Consider the following 24204-nt stretch of genomic DNA (forward strand, 5'->3'; position numbering starts at 1 on the left):
CTCTGTTACACACAAGAACTAGATGGGCAGCAGTGGGTGAATTGTGCAGTGCCATATTTATTCTTTGATAAAGGAAGACGGCTTCTATTTAGTCACTGAGAGTGAAAGAAATGGGAGACAGTGTGACTGTAGTGGAAAGGACAATACATTTGAAATTAGATTGTTAGGTCTGAATCATAATTTATTACTTAAGTAATTTTGTGCAAGTCATTAAACTTCAGTCTACAAAGTGTGTGGTGGGAGGGACGACTAGGTAGTTTATGAGGTCTCTTCATTCTCTAGACCTATGATGCTATTTTGCAAAGAAAATGTTGGATATTCACTCAGTTACTGAGAGGAGGCCACAGAATGGGAAACAGTATTTGACCTGAAAATCAAGAGACATTTGTTGATCTAAGTCTTGACTCTGCTACTCTAATTTGCTGGATATCTCCAAATTCCTTTCTCAGTTTTAGCATTCTGTGATTTTATGAAAATACCATAGATTTCTTCTGAAACAGTGGCAACTAATCTGGAAAAATATTTAGGAGAAAAAAACTACTTTTAAAAATTCAAATTTTCTAGTTTATAAATTAAGCTTGACTGTGGTGACAATATCACCATTCTCTTGAGAGATCTATTTCCAGCTGTCAATTTTCATAAATTCCTGCTTCTCCAGCTGTATCTGGTGGCTTCTCCTTCTTAATTTTGATTTTCCTATAAATATCATTTTAAGCCAATCATTTGACTTCTGCGATAGCAATCTACTTTTATAGACCATTTTATGTCTAGATTTTACATATATTATCTCCTTTGGTCTTTACAACTAACAGGTGGTAGGTAATGAAAATATAATTTATCCTCATATAACTAATGACCCTATTTGCCTCAGTTTCTTCATGTGTAAAATGAGCTGGAGAAGGAAATGGCAAAGCACTCCAGTATCTCTGCCAAGAAAGCCTCAAATGGGGTCACAGAGGTGGACATGACTGAAACGAATGAACAACAACACCACTAATGAGGAAATGAATTTTCACAAGCATTGCCCAGGGTCCCACTGTCAGTAAGTGACAGAGCCAGGGCTGTAATTCAGGCCTTTGCTACAAGCCCAGTGCCCTGTCCACCCCACCGCACTGCCGATCTGGCAAGCCTCTTCAGGGTGTGCTGGAGAAGAATTAGTTAATGGCTCTGGCACCACTCGCTGCTTGTCACCCTGCGGCTTGTCAGTTTGTGGGGAGAAGAATTTGGCCCAGCACTTTGCAAGGAGCTTTGAAGATGAAAAGCACTATGTAGTATGCTATTATTATTATCTTTTGCAACAAAGCTATAAAGAAACCTTTAAACCTTAAGGGGACAATAGTCCAAAATTAGATATTATATCAACTCTTTTCCTAAATCTCAGTTTGCTTGTTTTTCTGATTTTCTGGGTTTGGGCTTTATTATAAACTATCGTCTGAAGAAATGCCAAAGTATTCATTTGAAACCTGGGAACATGCAGGTTGCTGGAGCTTATGAAGCTGTCAGTGCTCACGGAGAGTGGAAACCAATGAAAGCTTTCATGCTTCTAAGAGGAGGATTGGAAAATAGACCAAGAGAGAATAAAGAAGACAGGCATTTTTTAAAAAAATCTTGCAGATTGTAAGATATGAGAATTACATCTGCTGGAGCACAGTGTCATTTTATATTTGGCATATACCTCAGGAATGGTGATAGGCAGTTTCTGCATAGACATTAGAGTAGATGTGGCATAGCCTTCTAATCAAGTTGGTTTTTTAAATATCTCAAAACCAAAATTTTTTCATGCCTCATCTCAGTGGTGAGAGCCCAAGTAAAGCTAAGTAACACCACTGAGATCATGTAAAAGAGTTTCTATTTACTTTAGTGATTTGAAACTTCCTGTGGAAATAGCTCCCAGGTTTCCTGATGGAAGATTTTGTTTATCTTTGCCAAGCACCACCAGGAATCTCAAAATAAAAAGCATTTAGTGACATTGGGAAACCAGGGAGATAAGGTAGCGCTGTTCCTGTTTCACCCTCAGTAATTGCAAACACACCCATAGTCATGCTGTGTGCCAGCAAAGGAGCGCGCGCGCACATACACACACACACGCACACACACACACAGAGGAAAAAAAGAGAAGGCAAATATGTTTTGTGGTTGGCTCCTTTTGTAGTAGATGCTGCTGCCGCTACTACTGAAATTCAACTGTTAGCCATCTGCCTCTCAGAAATAAACATGCTACACCTTTGCGCAATTCTCTACATATATTTTGATGCATGGATAAGAAGTATCTGATGAACCCAGGGAGAATATTTTTCCTTGATTCAAGTTTTTAAATAATAATAACAATGATGATGATGATAGCTACCATTTATATGTAAGGATTTTTAAAATAAACTTCTCTCTCTCACATGAACAAGCCACCAGAGGATAAGAAGTTACCGTGATAGGCAAGTTACTCAAACAGAAAGAATAGTATCTAATAATTATCACTAACATTTATATAGAACTTTAAGTATTTTATATATGTTAACTAATCTGATCCTCAAAACAACCCTGCGAGGTAGAGGCTATTATTGGCCCCATTTTACAGATGAGGAAACAGACATAGAGAGATTAAGTGACTTGTCCAGTGTTATATAGCTAGTAAAGTATCTGAGGTTGGACTGGAATATGTCTTTCCTGACTCTGCCTTCCACCTCTCAAAGAAAAAGCAAATTCTGAAGTAACTAAAGGGGATAGCATAACCATAATCTAGCATTCATCCCACATCCATCTTGTCTGTGTAGGATATGGATTGTATGTCTATGTATGTCTATGCTCCAAGCAGAGTGGGGGAAGGTAGGGATCCCTAATTCAAAGGAGTGAAATCCCTACAGGCATCCCTGAGTTCAGTTCACTAGTGGTAAGGACTTGGTTATTTTGGACCAACTGCATAGCTTAAGTTCTGCTTAGTCTATGAAGACATCAAGAGTAAGGATTAAATTATGTTTTGGGGGACAAAGGGATATAGTTTGTCAGATGGGAAGAAGAAATGGGTTTCACACACTCAGGAATCTGGTAAAAGGGCTCAGAGAGAAGACAAAGGTAAAGCTTTGTTAACAGGTTTGATTGGTACATATGAACTGGTCTACCAGGTTTAGATAAGGTGGGGGCAAGTTGAATTGGTAGAGGATTCTACTGGACCGTACAGGCAAAAGACCCTAAAACCTATGGCAGAGAACATGCAAAGAATACTAAACATAAGACTAGATGACCTACATCTAAGGACTAACATCTACTAGCTATGTGATGATGGAAGTCACTTAGCCTTTCTAATAAACCTCAGTCTCCTCAGCTGTAAAATACAAGTAATATGACTAGAAACATCACTACTTTGTGGTGAGAAAGATGTTGTATATGTGCCTTGTAATCAATCACTTTTCTTTGACTTGAAAGGCAGCCGTGAGCATACTGGAGTTTTAAGGAAGGGAGCAACAAAAACCAGATTTCACTGGGAAAGGAAAGCATAGCAAGAAAGGTGGCTATACATTTCAAAAGGTCCCTTTAACCGAATATTCTTAAAATTCCTTTCAATAAGAAAGCCACCGGAGGTAGGAGAGTTATCAATTCTTCCCATGAACCTTAACTAGCCAATACTGTAAGGATTAGCATAGGAACTGGGGATATTTAGCCTGGAAAAGGAAAGACTAAGAGATGGATATGAGAGGTGTCTACAAGACTATCTGAAAGACTATGATATGGAAGAAAGATTGGAATTGTTTCATTTTATCCTAGAGGATAGGACTAGGAAGAATGGGTAAACATTTCAGAGGCACAAAATGAAGTTTGACAGAAGGAAAAACTTCCTTACAGAAGTTTAACAGAACAGAATGGGCTTCCTCAGGAGTCTTCCCCTCACTGGGGAGCTTAAAGGTTAGATAACCACATATCAGGTAAATTGTAGGCAGGGTTCTTTTTCAGGTTTGGGCTGGCCTAGATGAATGGCCCCTAATTTTTCTTCTAACTCTGTGACTGATTCTGAGGTGAGACTGGAGTGAAGTGAGAAAAATTCTTCCTAAGCTTAGTTGAAGGTCAATTTTTTTTTCTCAGTTTGGACTCTTCCTTGGGCCAGATAAGAACTAAAAACTGGGCAGGGTTGGCTTAAAGACCTGCTAACCCAGCAGCCTGTTTGAGGAGAGAGGAGAAATTAAAGTGTTCACACCAACAAAACTACAGTTTCTTGAAGGCAGGGAGTGTGTGGTCACTCAGGTTCCCAGCATGTGACAGGCCGTCCCTTATGGAAATGATTTGTTTTGTTTTCAAGCAAAGGACTCGACAGAACCTTCAAGTTGCATCAGCCTAAGTTGTCTCAGGTTTATCCACAAAGGTATTTGGAATGAACATCATGCTTGTGTTTTGCTGACTGGAATGGCCAGGTGGTAGATGTGTCTCTAACTTCTCTTCATTAACCGGAGAGACTGTAAACCTAGCTATAGCCCAGCTTTGCCTTTGACTCATGGCCTAGACTCAGCTTTGGGTCCCACTTTCCTAATCTGTACAATGAGGAGGGTGGATTAGATCAGGGATTCTTACTCTTTTCTGGGTCCTGGATCCCTTTGGCAGTCTGGGAAAGTCTATGGACCCTTCCTCAGAATCATGTCTTTAAATGTACACAGTAAAATACATAAGATGACAAGAGGAATCAGTTATATTGAAATAGTTATCAAAATATTTTTAAAAGTGTATAGACCTCAGGTTAAGAACCCTTGGAGTAGATGCTCTCTAAAGTACCTTTCATGGCAGCTATGTGGTACAGTGGATAGAGTGCCAGGCCTGGAGCCAGGAAGACTTATCTTTGTGAGTTCAAATCCAGTCTCAGACACTTCCTAGCTGTGTGACCCTGGGCAAGTCACTTAACCCTGTTTGCCTTATAAATGAACTATAAAATGAACTGAAGAAGGACATGGCAAACAACTCCAATATCTTTGCCAAGAAAACCCAAATGGGATCATGAAGAGTCAAATACAACTAAAAAGTAACTGAAAAACAAAGTAGCTTTTAAACTCTAAAGTTCAGTGCTCTTCTAGTTTCTGATGTTTCCCATGAAGCAGCTTCTCAAGTTAGCTTATGAGGTGGCCTCCACACAACCCTACTACCTATGTATATCTGGGAATGGGATCATTCTGGAGAAACTGAAGATACTCTGTTCATAACTTACTCTGAAGAGTATGTATAGTGTGAAGTTTCCAGAGAGCTGGCACTCTGCCCAGACTTCCTCAGATTTTTCTTGGGAGGGGTAGGAGGTGGAGTAGGGCAATTGTTTTTATACTCTGAGCTTCTTACATCCTTCCTGTGCCAGGAGAGTTGCACCGAGAGGGCAACTTTGTGGAACTTGGGTAATATAAAATTTGCAGAAACCATCATTTTTTTTGATGAATACAAGATATCTCCTATGTCCATGAATACCCTAAACCACTCTTGGTGTCTAAGAAATAGAATCATATTTCATCCCTTTTAATCTGTGGATTAAATCTGATTTAGAAATACTAGATCCAAATCGCTGCAGGTGATGTTGATGTCATAAAATGTGGAGAAATAGTAACAGGAGCCAGGCGTAATTTATCTATAATAAATACAATGAGCATTTCACTTTAAGGTTTGTACTTTCCTTATAAGAATGCTGTGAGGTAGGTAGTATTATTATTCTTATTTTATAGATGAGGAAATGAAGGATTTGAGAGATTAAGTGACTTTCTCAGGATCACACATCTAAAAAATGTCCAAAGCGGGATTTGAATCCAGGCCTCCTGTCTCCAAGTCTGGTGCTCAGCTCTACCACTTCTATTACTGGCAAAGATACCATTAATTTCCTTATTAGAAGACCACATCATTAAATGACTTTATTACTGTTTTATATCGGAGAAGAGAATTCTAAGAAATAATTCTTCGCTTGATTTTAGCTAAAAGACTCAGTGACATAATGATTCTTAGGGCAATCCATAGTTTAGGTAAAATTGTGTTCCAAAGCCACAATTTCCTAGGCAGTTCCTAGGCTGACCCCTAGGATAAAGCCACTCAAAGTGTGACCATACTTTTCCAAGTATGACAATTTGTGAATGACATGACATGGCACTGGATTTCTTAAGTCCTTTTTAGACCCAGAACTGAAGAAAGTACCTGTAGCAGAGTGAAGCAGGTCTAAAAAAAGGTGGAGGTTTGAAGGCTACTTTTGATGATGGAATAACTGTGGCTTACCTGTGACATAAAAGCTGATGTTTCTTTCCACGTGTCCAACTTTATTGGAAGCCACACAGCTATAGATTCCAGAAGCTCTAGATTCAGCCACAACCAGAGTGCTTGCAATCTGTAAAAGACATGGTCGCTTTAGCTGGCCTTAGCACAAGAAGTTGTTTGAATATTCCCCAAGGGCTCCCTGACTACTAACGTGAATCTGTTGTTCCATTCATTCAGCAAAAAGGTAGTGTGGTAGCGATTATCGGAAGGCCATCTCCTTGCAGAGCCCCAGAAATAATGGAAAAAATAACAGGAAAACAGTTTCTCAGGAGACTCAGAGCCTCTCCATCTAGATCGAATGAGCCATTCATGCTTATTTGTCTCGTACTGCTGGAGTCATAAAGACGGAGGTGAGGGAACGCACGTCCTACCCTGGTGTAAGGATCAATGAGAGGAAGGGGAGCAGTGGAAGCTTCTCCAACTGACCCCTAGATCACATGCTTTCTCAGGCTTGCTCTGCTCATCAGTCTTGGTGTGCATATACCAGGTGAGTTAAAGTTGGGGTGAACAATCTGCTGAACTGTTTTCTTTACAATAAATCAGTATGTGTATTTGCTGTGAGGGTTTTTATTGTACTTTAAAAAATTGTTCAATGTGGGGAAGGTAATGAGAAAAAAATTAATAAATGTTTGTAAAATTAACAATAATTAATAATAATTTTAAAAAACAAGCCATGATTCTAATTTATGGACTGAAGTCAACCTGGGAGTAAAAATTGTTGTTGTTGTTGAATCATGTTCAATTCTTCATGATTCCAGTTGAGGTTATCTTGGCAAAGATACTAGAGTGGTTTGCCATGTCCTTCTCCAGCTCATTTTACTGACAAAGAAACTGAGGTAAACAAGGTTAAGTGACTGGCCCAGGGTCACGCTGTTAGTAAATGTCTGAGGCCAAATTTGAACTGAAGTCTTCCTGACTCTAGGGCCAGCACTCTACCCACTGTGCCATCTTGCCAGTCTACCATGATACAAAATGAAGAGTTTGAAAGCATGTAATCAGAAGTTGAACAAAGCGCTTGATTTTGGGTGACTTTACCAAAGACAGGTCAAGATCGTAATTTTTCAGAAAAGTGAAATGAACCATGGTCACATAAAGCGCCAACAAGCTCTAGATTGAACTCAGCATGAACATTTAGCCTTTCTTATTTGCTCCTTTTTCACCTGGGGTGCTCTTCCTACTCTACTGAAGATTCCATACCTGCTATACCACTTTCCTTGCCTTATTGTACCACTGGCTATTGGTCTCCACTTTGAAATTATGAAACATTGGGACCCATTAAATGAATGAATTTATTACAAATTATTAGGAGGAGATTGGTAGGGGCTACAGTTTACAATTAATTTAACTGATAGAGCATCCGGATAGAAAACTTACTGAGGCTCATAACATGATTCTCATAGTCATCTCTGATGTTTATATCAATACTTCCCTGATGAGTTAGTCCTTAATTAATGACAAAAAGCTACAAGGACTAAAGATTGTTGCACACAGAGGCAGTGTTTCCTTCTTCGTTTTGTATTTATGTTGCCAGTTTAACTGGCAGAGAAGTAAATGCATTAATGAATATTTAATAAATAAAAATTATAATAGAAAATGCTTAAAATAACATTTAATCACTTTGTTTAGTCAAAGTAATTCATTATTATATAACAGAATCTTTCTCCATGAATTTATCATTTCTAGAAAGCCAGAATTTTTCACAAAAGCACACGTTTAGCTCTTTCCTGTAAAAGTATTTTCAATATATTGACAGCTAAAAACAAAAACTTATATAGTTAGACAAGGGAAACTCAAGGGTCAGCGTATGGTTTCATCTTACCTGAATTGGAAAGTGACGTGATAACTATTACATAACTTTAGTTTCGTTCTATGTATGTACGGTCTAAAGCAAGAGTCTTATAAATTAAAGGGCCAATAGTCTTTCGATATTCAGATCTAAGATCTGCTGATGCAAGAAATGAATAAAAATCATATCACAGTGGGAATATTAAAGGCAAAATTAATATTTTAAATGGAAAATGTATAAATGGGTTTATTCCACAAAAATTTGAAGTTATACTACTCCTTAATGTACTAATTCTGTCACTGTTTTTCTTCCATAACTGCATGAAAAATCAGGAATCTATTGAAGAAAGGTGAAAAGGAAAAGACAAAGGAGAATTACTCAAATAAAGTTAGAAGCCTAAATCTGTGGTGTTTCTAATCCAGCCTATTTTGTCATTCTTTCATTTCTACTAGGTGCTTCCAATGCTATGAGCACAACGAAGAAAATGCCCTCACCCTCTACTTCTAAATAAGAATGATGCCCAGACAACAGACATGCAAATAAATGGAAATGATATAAATCTATAGTGATTATATGTTTTGGCTAATTTGGCTGCTGAATATGCTATATACAAGTTTTTGGTTGGGGTTTTTGGTACGATTCAATTTAAAGTCCCAATAAATTCATTTTTTAAAAAAATCAGAATTCACTTTTTGGGATGACTCTATAAATTCCCTTAACCCACGTTATGTTGGTACCTCAAGGGTACAGAAAAGTGACAAGCCTTTCAAGTGCATCTTTATGAGCTACTTTTTAGGTTCCAGAAACACTCATGAAAATTTTCGCCAGGTAGTGTAAAATGGGAATTAATTCACAGTCCTTCCTTCTTTTTTTTTCACTCCATGTTGGCAAATTATACAACGTGGAATGGTCCTTATGGGACAGACTAGATGGGCCAATGCTCTAATTCAGTCTCATTTCCAGAACTGGCTTAAAAACATCTATAAATAAAACAGTGATTTTAATCTTAGACTGCCACTAATATATTTTCCTTTTTAAGTGCTTAAGAGGAATAAAAGTAGACATTCAAAGGTCAAGGAAGAATCTAAAATTAACATAGGGAGGCACATTTTTGTCAATTGATGGGAAAGTAGAACGTGAGAATTAAAGTTCTGCTGGGTGTGGGAACCGAGTCACTCAAGCAGTAACTTTGTGATTAAGTATCATTGCTTATGTCATATATTTATTCCCTTGAAGTACTCGAGTTTCTTAAAGGTGCCTTCGAAACAGTTTCAACGGAAATGTTGGTAAACATTGTAGCTGTCACAGCTTTGCTGTCTCACAGAATTAATAACATAGAACACATTTCCTGTGTTCTTTTAACTATCTGAGCTCAGGGTTCCTTTTCTTTCCTACTCTGTTCTACTTCTACAAACCCAATAATCTGGCAGCTTCCAACCAATGGAGTCTGAGACTCTACACTGGCCTTTAGCGGCTCCAACTGATGACTCACTTTCACAAGTCTTGGCCAAATTCATTCAAGAAGGAAATTGGATTTTATTACTCTGAAAACTCTTCCTTGCTTAGTTTTAAAAAAAAAGAAAGAAAGAAAGAAAAGAAAGTCACTGAGAACTCTCAGGAATTCACTGGGGTAGCTGTGTCATTCAGCTGCTTCACAGTTGCTGTGTGCTAATGGATACCAATCTGGCCTCAGACATTTGCTAGCTGTGGGACCCTGGGCAAGCCACTTGACTACAGTCTGCCTCAGTTTCCTCAACAATAAAATGGGGATCAAAATAGCACCTACCTTTCCGGGTTATTGTGGGGATCAAATGAGATATTTATCAAGTATCTAGTATCAAGTATCTAGGTGCTTAGAATTAGATACTTAAAAAATGCTTGTTTTCTTCTTTTCTTTTTTTTCATTTGATAAAATAGAGATAAAATAGATAAATTTGATAAAATAGAGTTGCATGGTACAACCTGCTTCATTGGGCTATTAGGAGTAAAGCATGTTGTAAACCTTAAGGTAATATTGAAATATGAATTCACATTATTGTATCCACAGTATATGCTATGTAGATAACTGATAGATGGCATGGCATTGGAGTCAGAATTCCTGGGTTCAAATACACTTCACTAGCTGGGTTAAACATGGGTAAGTCAATGAACTTCTCTGATCCTCAGGAACTCCCCATGACTATTTGTGTCAGAGAATCAATCCTTCTTTTGGGAGAGGGAATTCCTACCCTGAAGAAAGCACTGATTCTTCCTTAGACAGAAAGAGCAGTCACTGAAAGAAAGTCACTGCTCTCAACCCAGGTTTTAAAAATAGATGGCTGTCAACATATGCCACAATCAATCTTGGAAGATGACATCAGAGTATACCTGAATGCTATCAATTAGTCAGGCAATGGTTTTTGAGTATATAAAGATAGCCACCGTGGGTAGACAGCACAAGACCCCGTATAAGCATGAACCCACAGTTCTTCAACCTGGTAAGGGGAAATGTGAGTGGGTCCCTTTATCCTCCCTTCTCATATTCAAATCTTTCAAATTATTTTGAAATGATATGTTGTTAAGAAGAAAGTTCAATGAAGTAGGGAATAGTTAGGAAATGACTATGATGTGAAGATAAAAGTCATCAATGAAACACTTTTAAAAGATAACATGTTGATTTAAGCTCATAAGAATTCTAAGATAATTTTTCTTCTCTCAATTCCAATAGACCTTCTGGAAAGGATCATAGTCAGTCAGTCAGTCAAGAATCATCTAGTAAGGATTAATGATGTTCTGGGCATTGGGCTAAGCCCCAGGACCACTGATTTAGAGCAAGGAGGGTCTTTTGAGGATGCCATGCTGGAGGGCGCTTTGAAGATGGCATGTCAGTAGCAATTATTACTGGTATTACAAATAAATGTAAACTGAAAAAATCTTTTTAAAAATAGGAGCAGACACTATTTATTATGAGTTGAAAACGACAAAATGAAACTGAACATGAGCATTCACTATGTTCTGTAATACTTCTTGTAGAAATGTGATATATATATGTATATATAATGAGATTTGTGGTTAATAAGTTTTAAAGTAAATTTCTTCTTTTAATGTGGCATTAAAATCAAAGTATAAATGTGCCCACTCCCTTTCCTCTTTTTGTATTCTATTTAAACGCTCTCATTAACATTTTAATAACCATAAAATCTTCCTTCCTTCCTCCCTTCCTCTCTCCCTTCTTTCTTTCTTTCATTTTCTCTTTCTTTCTTTCATTTTCTCTTCCTACCTTCCTTCCTTCCTTCCTTCCTTCCTTCCTTCCTTCCTTCCTTCCTTCCTTCCTTCCTTCCTTTCCTTCTTTCTTTCTTTCCTAGTGCCCAGTGAGGCACTTGCATATAGGAAGGTGTTAGGTACTGATATAACTGAAATTAGTTAAATGAATTGCAAAACACAAACTTGGAGCTCATTATTTGCTGCTACATCATCGGCTCCATTAAGGCTTGACAACTATCTCATGAAATAGACTGTAGGAACAAGGGTGAATGAGTGTGGTTGGGAATAGCAGAACATCACCATTTCAACCACTTTAAGAGTCAGCTAAGGTGACTACAGAAAGTCTAGCCTGGGAAGTATCAGTAGCTCCTTTGTCAACTTTAATTACAAAGAACATCACTAAAGAGGCAATATAAGTACTCTCATATTATAGGAACATGTGTTTCTTTATAGTTGTTGTGTAGTTGTTTCAGACTCTCCATGACCCCATTTGGGGGTTTTGGGGCAAAAATATTCGAGTGGTTTGTCATTTTCTTCTCCAGTTCATTTTACAGATGAAGAAGCTGAGGTAAACAGGGTTAAGTGACTTGCCCAGGGTCATGCAGCTAGCAAGCATCCAAAAACCAGATTTGAACTCAGGTCTTTCTGACTCCAGGGCAGGCTACTGAGCCACCTAAATGCCTTCTCTATTGATGCTACTCCAAATTAAAGTATAATTTTATAAAGTGGAAAGGGATAGGGTTTGGACCTGTGATTTAACCAGTATAGGAAACGAAGTGAGAAAATTCCCACCAATGCAGGTTGACTCTCTCTCTCTGGAATTTATAGAGCTGGCTAGAACACTAAGAGATTAAGTAATGACAGCTATAATAAGAATAGCTAGGATTTTATATAGCACTTTAGGGTTCATAAAATGCTTCCCTGTGTTATCTCGTTGGATCTTCACAGAACTCCGTGAAGCAGGTGCTACTATCATTATTCCCATTTTTGCAGATGAGTAAACTGAGGCAGGCAAAGATTGAGTAGCTTCCCCAGAGCCACACAGCTTCTGAGGCAGGATTTGACCTCAGATCTCCCTGTGATTCAGGTCCAGCAGTGAAGGTAGCCAGACAGTGCAGTGGATAGAGGATTAGACTTAGACTCTGGGTAAGTCGCTTAATCTTTCTCAGTCTCAGTTTCCTCACCAGTAAAATGGGCATAATAATAGTCCCTATCTCACAAGGTTGTCATGAGGATATTTTAGGCAAAGCACTTTGTTAACTTTATAAACTGTTACATAAATCCTAACTTCTATAATCATAACTATTGTTGCTGTTATTGGCATTATTACTATCACTGGCATCATCTCCTTTGCCATCTAGTTGCCATATTGAAGGATAAGTGACTTGCTCAGAGTCTAAGTCAACGGTAACACTTGAACCCAGGTCTTTTTTGGTATTAGCCACAAGGGAACACTGTCTATGAAGCTTTTATAACTAGGAACTTTAAAAAGGATTTTATGTATATATACATACATATATATATAAAATACACACACATGCACGCACACACATCTATATATTTCCCTTTTTTAAAACTATCACTATTTCTATGCGGGTCAAAATTGGATATCTAACTAGGTCAGTCATATTCTGCCAGCAAAAGGCACTAGAGCTGAGATTCTGTGAGATTTTGTCTGACTGAAGGAGCCTTAATGATTACCAGACCACGAAGGCAGTGACTTGCAGAGATGGATAGAATGCAATTGTCTACTTAAATCAATCAGTCAGAAGTGGCTCATGGCGCTCAACCTGGTAAGTTTTTGACCATAGGTGGAATGAAAATATTTTGGGAAAATATTTTTTGCAACTCAATTGTTTAGTTTTACCCAAATAAATTCAGTAGAATCTCAACGATCTGTCCTACATCTCTTTGGAGGCCTTGTTTATATGTATTGATTTGCTATATGGGAGGACCTCTCCACTTTTCTTTATTTGAGTGGTAAGCTTACTACTTTGGAATTATAAATATTTTTGAGAGCATGTCAGTTAGAGAGTTTCCAGCAGGTCTCTTCACAGACTCAGACGTTGCCAATGCTTTGTCTAAAATATGTCCCTAGACTACATCAAGGTTTTTATATATTTGGACTGTGCCTGACTCTCATAAATCAGAGACTCCAAGTTATTGTCTTACAAGTAATAAAACAGGATATAGTTTTTGCATTTTACGAACAATACCTTATTCTTTCCTTCTATTATGGCCATACGTTGAGTGATGGTCTGGATTCTGTTTCCAATGTTGCTGTCAACACCCAAGTGGAAAGATCTGTCACTGTTAGAGCAAAAGTCATACCTGGAAGCACAAAAGGGCTGTTATTAAAACACTGATTTTTAGAGTCGCATCAAGGCTGTGGTAATACTGGGTAATACATGGCATCTTAAATATCAATTCTGAGAGGGAATCAGTGAGTTTAAATATTTAAGATGCAAATTTTGTGTAGACCTTTTTTACCATATTCTGTATAGAAAAATAGCTACATTTGGACAGCTGGGTCCACCTTCCATGGAAACCGAATGTTCAGCCAAGGATGCTTGGACTGAATCTCTGATTTCATCACCATAAGAAGGACTCTGGATGTGGAGTCCTATTTTCCACCCACACAGATCGGCAACTAATTTTCAAAGGACCTTCTTAGAGATTTGCCTGTGTCACTGAAAGGTTCAATGATTTGCAGTTAATATATATCAGAGGCAAAAATTTAATCCAAGTCTTACTGACTCCAAGATTGCTTTGCTATGTACCAACTTCACACTAAGAATTGCAACCAAGGATAAGTTAAATAGATAACTGGAAAGCTAAAAATCTTGTCTCTAATTAGACTCCAAAATGAAAGCGCTTTTTTAATAAAAGAATAAACAGAACAACTCAACAACCTTGAAGTTATGTTAATAAAGAAATGATCACTTTGTATCTAAAAGGAATTGACTTTACCATGGAAGACAGCATTCTTTTTGGGGGGGTGGGGCAGGCTAACTAGGTATGTAAACAGACTCTAGAATTTTTGTGAAATTCCGTTAAATCCTTCAGAACTGTTAGAGTACCGTAGCAAATCACTTCAGCGGAGCCTTAGCCTCATCATTTATAAGATGAAGGGTTGGACCAATTGGCCTCAGAGATGCCATTCAGCCCCAGGGTTCCATGGAATCTTGTTTGTTTTTATAAACTAGTATACACAATTAATGAAAATACGGGGAAAGAGTAGGTAGGCTTTCACACATGGCTTTCTACCATTGACCACATCTTTATCGACAACCAGTTGACAAAGAAGCATAGGAAACAGATCCCCTTGTGTTTAATGACAAGAAAGTATTTCACTCAGTAAAACAAGACAGCTTTGAGCATGCTCCTCCAACAAGGTATTTCTTAGGCATATATTAAGACTGTGCAAAATTCTTTGATGGTTGTCGACTGCTGAGATGCTCCATTGACCAATATTGTGGAAGACACTAAAGAGCCATAGGCTCATGAAAAACCTTCATGAAAAAATTTACTCTAGTACTACTCAGAGGGTCCTGCACAAAGTGCAAAAGGAAATGATTCCTTAAAGACAATGAGCTTCCCTCAATGCTACCGTTTGTGGTACTTAGAGGAATGGTGTCCATAGTCGGAGAATTTGTTTAGAAAGTGGTCATATGGTACACCTGTGGGGTCCTAGAAAGAATCAGAAAAATAAAACTAGGCTGAAATAGGAGAAAAAATTCACACATCTGACATCATGTGAAAAATTATATATGCAGTGATAAATTGCTATTGAAATGTTATAAAAGTAATGAAAAATATTCCAAGTATAGCATGAAGGAAAAACAAATAATATAAATATTCTCAACCATTGATTAATGGAGCTATGACTCAACTAAACCGAAAAATAATTATCTTGTATGTTAGTGAATGAATAACACAGCTGAAGGACAAAGCCAAAGTTTTAACAAAAAAATTATATTATATATAATATGTCATTGTCCAAAAATAATTCTCAGACTCTGGATACAATTGCCAATTCTTCTTACATTACTAATAGTTGCCAAAAACTGTAAGATCTCAGTAGGCTTTTAATTTACTTCCTCCTAACCAATCATGCTATTTCCTAAACACCATTCTTTCCTCCCTCTTTGAAGCATTTTTAATAGTAATTTAAAAAATACAAAAATCACGTTACTCCTTTTCCCTGCTCAATATTAGTGTTCTCTCTCTTCTTGTAGTTGACATCCTAACTTCAAAATTTTTAAAAAAGATTTAATGCTTACATCTACAACAGCTGAAACACTCATGTGCTTGGAATAAGAGACCTTTAATTTTTATTCTAATGCCCAGCACAATGTGAATGGTGTGGTTGTGGTCCAGGATATTAATTTCACACCCCTTGTCTTCAGGAAATGCAAATTTACACACTAGGGTGAAATAAGACTGGGAGGTTCCCCATCACAAAGGATGAGAGGAGGCTTGCTGTCCAGTTTCATGTGGCTCTGCTCAGGCCTCTTTGACCTCAGATGCATTCCTTCTTTGCATTCCTTCAGGCAGTCATTCTGATGCAGTCTCTCATTATTTCTATAGACTTTGGGCAATGGAAGATTGTGGATGGGTTTTACTCGAAAGCCCAAAACTACATCAACAAGCCATGAAGACCTGTGGTTGCTATTTGCTTTCCAGTTTTTATAGATTTCCATTTGAGGAACTTTTTTATTCTTTTAGGTAACTTGGAATCCCAACCTTAAAAATAGAATTTCATTTTGGGCACTGGCTATGTAACAGCACTTGAAAAGAGACTTGGGGGGAAGGGAACTTGCCTGAACCTTAAGAATACATCAAGCTCTTAAGGAAGTAGATTGTGCCATGTTTGAAGATGCAGAGATAATCACGGTGCTGGGAACCGTCTTGTAGAGAGGAGGAAACTAAACAACAAGAGGAAAGGAGCATACGCTCCTGATTTCGCACAGGAAGCTCACCGCACCTCCTGCCAAAGTGAGATAAGGAAAATCCCATGGCCTATTCTGGACAAGGCCACTGTTATCAACTTTAGCTTTACACTGTCCTCTATATACTCCTCAGCTCTCTCCCTTTCCTAATGAGTTTTAGACCTCCTACCTCCATTTGCATACAGCATGCCAAGTACAATAGTGGGGGTATTTATAACTATTGAAAGGAAAAAAATTTCCGGGGTAAGAGTGTACTGCATGTCATCTCTGGAGAATGCCCTAGAGTTGAAACATGAATTAGTTTCAGGCTAAAGTCTGATATAAATAAATAAAAATCAAGGAACCAAACATGCATATAACTTATGAAGATAGGACCATGTAAATGACACATCAGTCATGGAACTCCAGTTTGGAGACCTCTGGTGGACTGTGTCAAATGGTTTGACTTAACGCTAAACTTTGCTTTCTAAACATAATGGGGAAAATGTTATCTTTCATAAACAGGACACTATTAACCTACTCTCAGGAGGGGAGATACTTTGGATTGATTTTTTTCTTCATTAGTGGTGGGAAATCTGATGAGCCAAATAATTAAAAAAAAACAAATAATAATAAAATAACAAACAAATAATCTTGCCCAGTGCCCCTTTTGGCTTATGACATGATGTCCTAGAAATAGTGCTAGACTTAGGGTCTGAATGCCTGATTTTGATTTCTTGCACTGATGCTTACTAGATGTGTTAACCTGGGAAAGGTACTTACATTCTGTAAGCCTGAGTTCCTCATCTGTAAGAACAGGGAGAATAACATGCTACCTACATCATGATTTTGTTGTGAGGAAAAGTCTTTGTAATCCTTAAAACACTACAGAAATAGGAGCTATTGTTATCTTTTTTTAATTGAGAGGCAACCTGGTGTAGGGGATAGAGAGCCTCTGACACATAGTACCCTGAGCAGATTCCTTGATCTCTCAGTGCTATAGGTGAGAGGTATCAATCACTCTGCTCATAATGCTCCTGAGTATGATCAGGACCAGATTAAAATGTAATTGGGAAATATCTAATAAAATAAATAAAAACACAGTAAAGCATAGATAACATTACATTTTAAAATGAAGTCAACATGCAGCTCCCTATATAGATCTTTATGTACAGTTTAGTGGCCCCCATCTATTTGAGTTTGATAGCATTGGTCTAGTCAACTCTATCATTATCAATTGTTGAGAACGTGCCAACATATATTGGTAAAAAGTTTCTTTATCTGAGAATTCCTCATACCAGTGAAAACACCTGTCTAGACCCTATTCCCTGTTATTATTGTTATCACTAACAAGACATACTGTTAGGGAGATAAGCCGTCTGTGACCCATGGGGGACTCCTTCACCACATCTGCTTATGGACATCCTCTTCCTTTAAGTTTATCTCAAGTAGCAACTATCCCATGACACCTTTCCTGATCCTTCTCACTACAAAGGAACTATTTCAACTTCCCAGGCCACCCTGCCTGACTTCTCCCCTTCACTTAATTCTGTTATTATTTTATTGTAATAATTTCTGTAGTTGTCTCATCATGTAAGTTCTCTGAGCCAATCTAGTAATGAGCCCTTTCTAGCTTCCCTCAACTCAGCTGCTTCCAGGCCGACAAATAAGATCTGCCAGAAGCTGACTGTCAAGAACCAAGGAATATTCATAATCTTTCTACTTAAGGGCTTTTCCACTAAATTTGGACTTTTGGTTTATTTGGGTTACGGCAAAAGTGGGAATAATAAACTCTACCAAAGAATGCAGTTTTCTGAGAGCCTTACCTCATGTCCAGATGTGAACTTGTGTACACTATAAGTGATAATAGCTCACATTTATATGGTACTTCGATATTTACAATATATTGTCTTTATGACAACCCCATTAGGCATATGGTGCAAGTACCATTGACATTTTATAGATGAGAAAACTGAAAATTTGAGCTTCTAAGAGACTTGTCCATACTAATAACATAGCTAACAAACATCTGAGGTAAAATTCAGTCTAGTTCTTCTAGCTCCATGTCAAACAGAGCCTACAGCACTACTTTTCTACCTACATAAATAAGACCAAATAATTCTACCTTATAACTCAGTGCCAAATTCATCAGCATGCACACTCTTAAAAAAATCAACCTATCTATTCTGGATTAGCACATTGATAGATAAAGGAATGAAATTGATATCCTTATATTTAAAACAAACGATTACTTGTTCTAGTCTAGTAGACAAGGCCAATAGCTTTCCTATAATTAACTATATGTTCAAGTAGGGAAACGTGGAAAGCTTGTACTTAAGAATGATGAATAAGGTGTTACAAGGGAGGATGTCAGTCACAGCCTCAGTGACAACTGTGACAGAAAAATAACTATACAAGCAATTTTGGGGACGACAAGGAGAATCTGAAGTCAGTGCATTCTTTTTTTTTTAAAGTACTTACAATACATAAAATATTCTGCCTTTTAACTTAAGCTATACCATTTATGGGCTTATATTAAATGAATTAAAATAACGTATTGAATTTAAGTATCAAAGAATTATTCACATTATCTCAGAATTTAAAGAAATATATTAATTTTATATGCATATAATTATAGAGCAACCATATGTAGAACAGTCTATGCCAACATATGAATAAAATCTTCAGAGCACAAAATTTAGGCTTGATTTAAGGAGACATTTCCCAAAAATTAGAGTGGTCCAAAGACTGGCTGCCTTAAGATGTAATGTGTTCTCCAGTGCATGACTCCAACCATAGCCTGGATGCATACCTATCAGGAACGTTTTAGGGGCAATTCCTGTCCAGATATAGATTCGACTGGAAAGTCCTTCCCGATCTAAAATACTGTGATTCTGTGATATCTATTTAAAATACTATGGCATTCTATATGGGCAGAGCATCGTCATGATGAGAAGCATTATTATTCCTATCTTGTGATGATCTGTCTTTGTTGGTGCAACTCTGAATGTGTTCTATATCTCCCATCAGAAAAACAACAACCAAATAAAGTTGTGTCCTTTGAGTATTGAAGACCCCAAACTTGAATAGAATATGAGAACAGCACCTTATATTTCATTCTAAAGAACTGTCTGTGAAAAGGTGCCAAGGACTGAATCTGGAGGCCCATCATGTTGGATCAATCATCTGTGGAAGATTTAAGGATCACATTGAAAGAGAAGGTATGCAAGGATTGCAACCTGTACTATTTTGGGGAGGGGAGTACCCATACAGATGAGATTATGGATTTATCAGAACAATTAAGGACCCTATCTCATTCTATCTCAAGCAGTGTTTTTCATTTTCAAAGGATCTAAATACCATCCCTGAATATAAGTAAAAGTCTCTTTCCTCACATGTAAAATGAGGAGGTTGGACCAGAATTTTGTGATCCTGTGGTCTATTTTCCTATATGACATGGGATGTACCCATACTGCAAGTATAATTTCCGCCAAGGAGGAAAACCTTGACATCTTTTGTATTCAGGTCTGATCCTAAAGATACTAGTTAGTATCCATGTTAAAGTGAGAATTCCTTTCAAGTATTGATTGAATTAGATAACTGCAACTTGTCTCTTCCAACTCTAAAGTTCTGATTCAGTGGGAAAAAGTAGCCCTATATAGTCCATTGTTAAGCTTTAAGGAAAAGATGCACTTCAGATAAAAGAGAACTCTTTAATAACCACAAACCTGTAGATTCCAATGCTGAAGAACGTTCTTAATGAAAAACTTTTGATGCTAAAACTATAGGAGTTTCTTACTATCTCCTGATGGACTTCATCATTTGGGAGGAGAAATAGCAACAGAACAGAAGAATCCTCCATTTGCTTCCATCTTTTCTTTCTTCCATCTTATGTTTCATAAATCTGCATTATTTCTAACATAGTTTGGGTAAAAACACCCTAGAATGAGGCTAACCTGTTTTATTCTCATCTTGAGTGCAATTCTACAAGAAGCCTCTTTAATGAAGTTCCAGAGAACATCTAGAAAGCCCCAAGATAGGAAAGAGTCTCCCTGGTTTTTTTTTTCTCCTTTGGATGCTGACATCCGAGAGACTGTTTTGAGAACTCTGCTTATCTCCTGAATGAGATTTTACAGCACGCGCTAAAGTGATTAGAATCTGTTTGTAAGAATATTGAATCATTTCAAGTCAGGAAACAAAAGGTTACAACAGTAGTAAAGATCAAATCAAGGCTGTAAAATGTCCTTTTAAAAAAGCAGAAAGAACGAATTACCCATTGGAACCTTGCCAGAAGGGCAGATTGTGAGTGGCTCATAGAGCTAAAGTATGCTAGCCTATTGAAGAGCCATGATATAAACATTTCTTTGCACAAGACAATATATTTGAACCATCAGATTAATAGAACTTATAAGAAACGATCTTTCCCTTCATGTTCTTTATAAACCAATAAAACAACATATACTGTGTACTGGGAGGTAATGGTAGAGAAGGGCTGAGGAGGTTGGGGAGGTGGAGAGAAAATTTAGGGAGGAGTGCTGGCTTGGAATAGATCCCATTTCTTTTGCTCTAAGCTAAAGTTCTGGGACTTCAGGGTGGTCAGTATAAGAATTGGGATTGTACTTTAGAATCTGGAGTAGTGGAGTCTCCCTGTGGTAAGGGAGATCTTGTGATTCCTTGGGGTCTCTTACAGAACCACAGTAAGTCTTCTCTGGACAAGGCAGGGGAATTAAGGGTGTTTTGAAGGATCGACATTTTTGATTCCGTCCTTTGGACAATGGTGGAGGTGACCGTGGGTCCTGACCTACCTCTGTTTAGATAAGAGTTTTTGTGTTCCTCTTGGCATGCACTACTTCCTGCTCTAGTCAACTTTCCAGCCTATTCAGACTCAGAATAAGATCCTGTCTTCCCCAACCCTTCCTTCCTTCCTCCTTTTTTTTTCTCTTCTGTTTGATTCTATCAGAATCTTCAACAGTCCCAAAGATTTACTTCTATCCTCTCAAAATCTGAGTCATTGCCAGTGTGCCTTTCATCAAGTATGGGTGATGTTTAGAATGGAAGAGTATAAGCCTGAATCGCAAAACACAAGGACCAATACATTCTTTCCCAGTGCTTTGGGGGGAAAAATTCCTGGACACAGGATCAGAAGACTTTGAGTTTGGATTCTGGCTCTGACAGAGCCAGAATGATTAACTGTGAGACCAAAAACAAGTCACTTCACCTATGTAAGTCTTTGTTTCTCCATTTGTAAAACAAAAATGGTAAGTCACAACACCTACCTCACAGGGTTATTGTGAGGAGCACATTTTTGTGAAGTGTAAAGCATTCTACAAATGTGATTTGTTATTGCTTGTACTTACAATGTGGACTGATCCTAACCAGGAAAGGAATTAGCGAATAAGGAAAAAACAGACTTTGATTCAGAAATGATTGAGCTTCAGGGCTGCCAGCACTCTCTATTACTTCTTTAACACATTTGAGAAAGATTCTTATAAAACTCATTGTTATCACAGTGGATAGAGTGCTGGACTTGGAGTTAGGAAGATCTGAGTTTGAATCTTGCCAGATACTCAGGTCACCTCTCTCAGTCTCAGTTTCCTTGTCAATAAAATAAGGACATTTACATCTCTGAGTTGCTGGAAGACCAAATAAGATAACATATGGAATGCCTATAAACTTCGGAGTACTATTTAAATACTATTATGATTTTAATTAGCATGACTATATCCAAGTCCTAAACTATCTCTGAAGATAAAGTAGCTTATTGAACTATGGTCTGGTAATAATGGAAACCCTAATCATCCGAAAAGTAGACTCATGCCCCCAGGACTGGACTATTTCCATGGGCAAATTCTCATCATGGCATATTGGTATGGCACTGTTGCTTCTTCTCCTTTTTCCATGAATAGTGCAAAACATAAAGGCTATCCCATAAGTCATTGGGAGAATGACTCATTGCCCCTCCACCACTAAAGATGGCCCGCAATTTCACTAGCAGTATATAGATACTGCACAGAATTGTACAGAAAATGTCTTCACTAAGCAAGACAAAATAAGACCACCATTCTCCAGCTGAAAACTTCAGACTTAACTTGCCTACGTGGTTTACAGTGCTTTCTGTTGAAATATAGTTACTGATTTAGAGTAGAATTCATTCTCACTACAAGATGGGGGCGAGGACTGAATCAAGTACGCATGTGATTGATGGTAGAATTTCCAAAAATCTTAGGAAGGTGAGTGATGCAAGCTGTTGTTTGATTCATGGTGAAAGGAGTTGTAGAACCCTCTGGTAGCTCCCTAGAAACCTCAGAACTCTCATCTTGGTTCTTTTTACACAGTGCAAGTGCTCTAAATGTTGCTTATGGCAATCTTTGCCAGGTTACAATGAATCTTGTACCTGTCATGCAAAAATAAATAGGAGCTAACTCCAAGAAAGTAACCTCTGCGTGGTGGAACATGAATGACCTATAAGGGACAAAGAGAATGAACTATCCAGAGAGAAGGGAAGCAAGTTAGTTAGCTGCCTAGATATGGATATAGCATTATCCCCTGAATGAAAGCAGACTTCTTCATCATGGACAGTTTACAGAAAAAGGCAGTCATATTCTCCTCCTGAGATACCGTCTCTGTTTGGGGCTCTGGACATCAGGCGTCAGTTTTGTAATCAGACACAATCATTTATCTCAGACCTGCCAAAAGTTAGGAAAGAATGACCATCTGATAACCTCCTACCTATTCCACAAACAAAAGGGCCATAACACATTTATTAACATGACAAAAATTAATGAAAATAAAAGGCCATCTTATAGGTGTTTGGACAAACTTATCACAACAGTTTCTATTTGACCAAATGATAAAATGGGGAATTTCAATATATAAACATGTATATTTATATAGATATATATAGTGATACTGACATAGGGGAAACAGTCTTCTGTCTTGATAGCAACAGTTTTCTAATTGCTTGATGAGAAAGTCAAACATTAAACTCATGATTACTGCAAGTGTTTCAATTCAATTCAACAAGTGTTCGCAGCCCACCTATTACAGGAGAATAAACATACAAGACAGAATTCCTGCTGACAATTTCTTTGGAAGGAAAAGTCATAGATTCATGGAAAAAAACCAGAGAACAATATGAGAAAGTAAATGTTTAGCTGTCTAATATAAACCAATGTCACAGGAGGTCAAATTTTACGAAGAGAAATCATTGTGGGCCCAAGGAGGTAGTTAATAAGGAAGGACTTCTTGGAAGAAGTGGGATTTGGATATGCTCTTTTAGACACCAACCTGCTCCAGCACCTGAAAAGTCCATTTTGATTACTCTGGGTGAAAATAGTCTCTAGAAATCTCTTACTCTCTGCCAGAACACATGTATGCTACATGAGAGGGTTACTCTGCTAAGATCTTTTAGCTGATTAGTGTAGCTAGCTTGGAAAGGAGCCACAGGGCCTGAGGAGATAGACCATAGGTCACATTCATTTCCATGGGACTTTGAAGAAAGGAGGGGATGTTTCACTAGGAAGGCAAACCTGAGAGAGAATTAAAGTAGGAACACTGGATATCCGGAGTGGGGCACATGAGAAAAGAGACCATTGAAAGCAAAAATAAACTTTCTCTATGTCCCAATTTTCCCTATGATCAATTTGGAATTTTGGATTTTTGCAGCTATAACCCCTCAGCAAGCTTATCATGAAGTTCCTAGAGAATGGAAATGCCTTGGGAAGCTTCTCATCAATATCTCAGCAGCCCTGGCCTATTATGAAACCCCAGCTTCAAGTGGCAGGTTAACAAGGGAATGTATGGTCCTAAAGCACACCATCCATCAGGTGTGCTTTACAACAGGACAAACTGATGCCGACATCAACAGGATGTATTCAGCAAAAATAATTAGTTAGACATCAGTGAACTAATTGCAGCAAAGGCCAGTGATATGTGGTTAACAAACCTCAAATCCTTAAGGATCCAAAGAAAAGGTATGGCCATGGAAGC

The 24204-nt window shown here is 37.8% G+C and overlaps 1 protein-coding gene across 3 annotated transcripts in view; it reads right to left on the minus strand.

Annotated features, from left to right (window-relative positions):
• Positions 1–24204, minus strand: part of FLT1 (fms related receptor tyrosine kinase 1) — a 184409-nt gene that overhangs the window by 82836 nt on the left and 77369 nt on the right. For all 3 annotated transcript variants that reach the window (XM_072611809.1, XM_072611810.1, XM_072611811.1), the window contains exons 11-12: positions 13501–13615; positions 6217–6325 (exon numbers count right to left, since the gene is read on the minus strand). In XM_072611809.1, the coding sequence (XP_072467910.1) occupies positions 6217–6325; positions 13501–13615 (224 nt within the window). The remainder of the gene's footprint in view (positions 1–6216; positions 6326–13500; positions 13616–24204) is intronic.

This window comes from Notamacropus eugenii, chromosome 5 (genome assembly GCF_028372415.1).
Source record: "Notamacropus eugenii isolate mMacEug1 chromosome 5, mMacEug1.pri_v2, whole genome shotgun sequence".
NCBI classification, from domain to species: Eukaryota; Metazoa; Chordata; class Mammalia; order Diprotodontia; family Macropodidae; genus Notamacropus; species Notamacropus eugenii.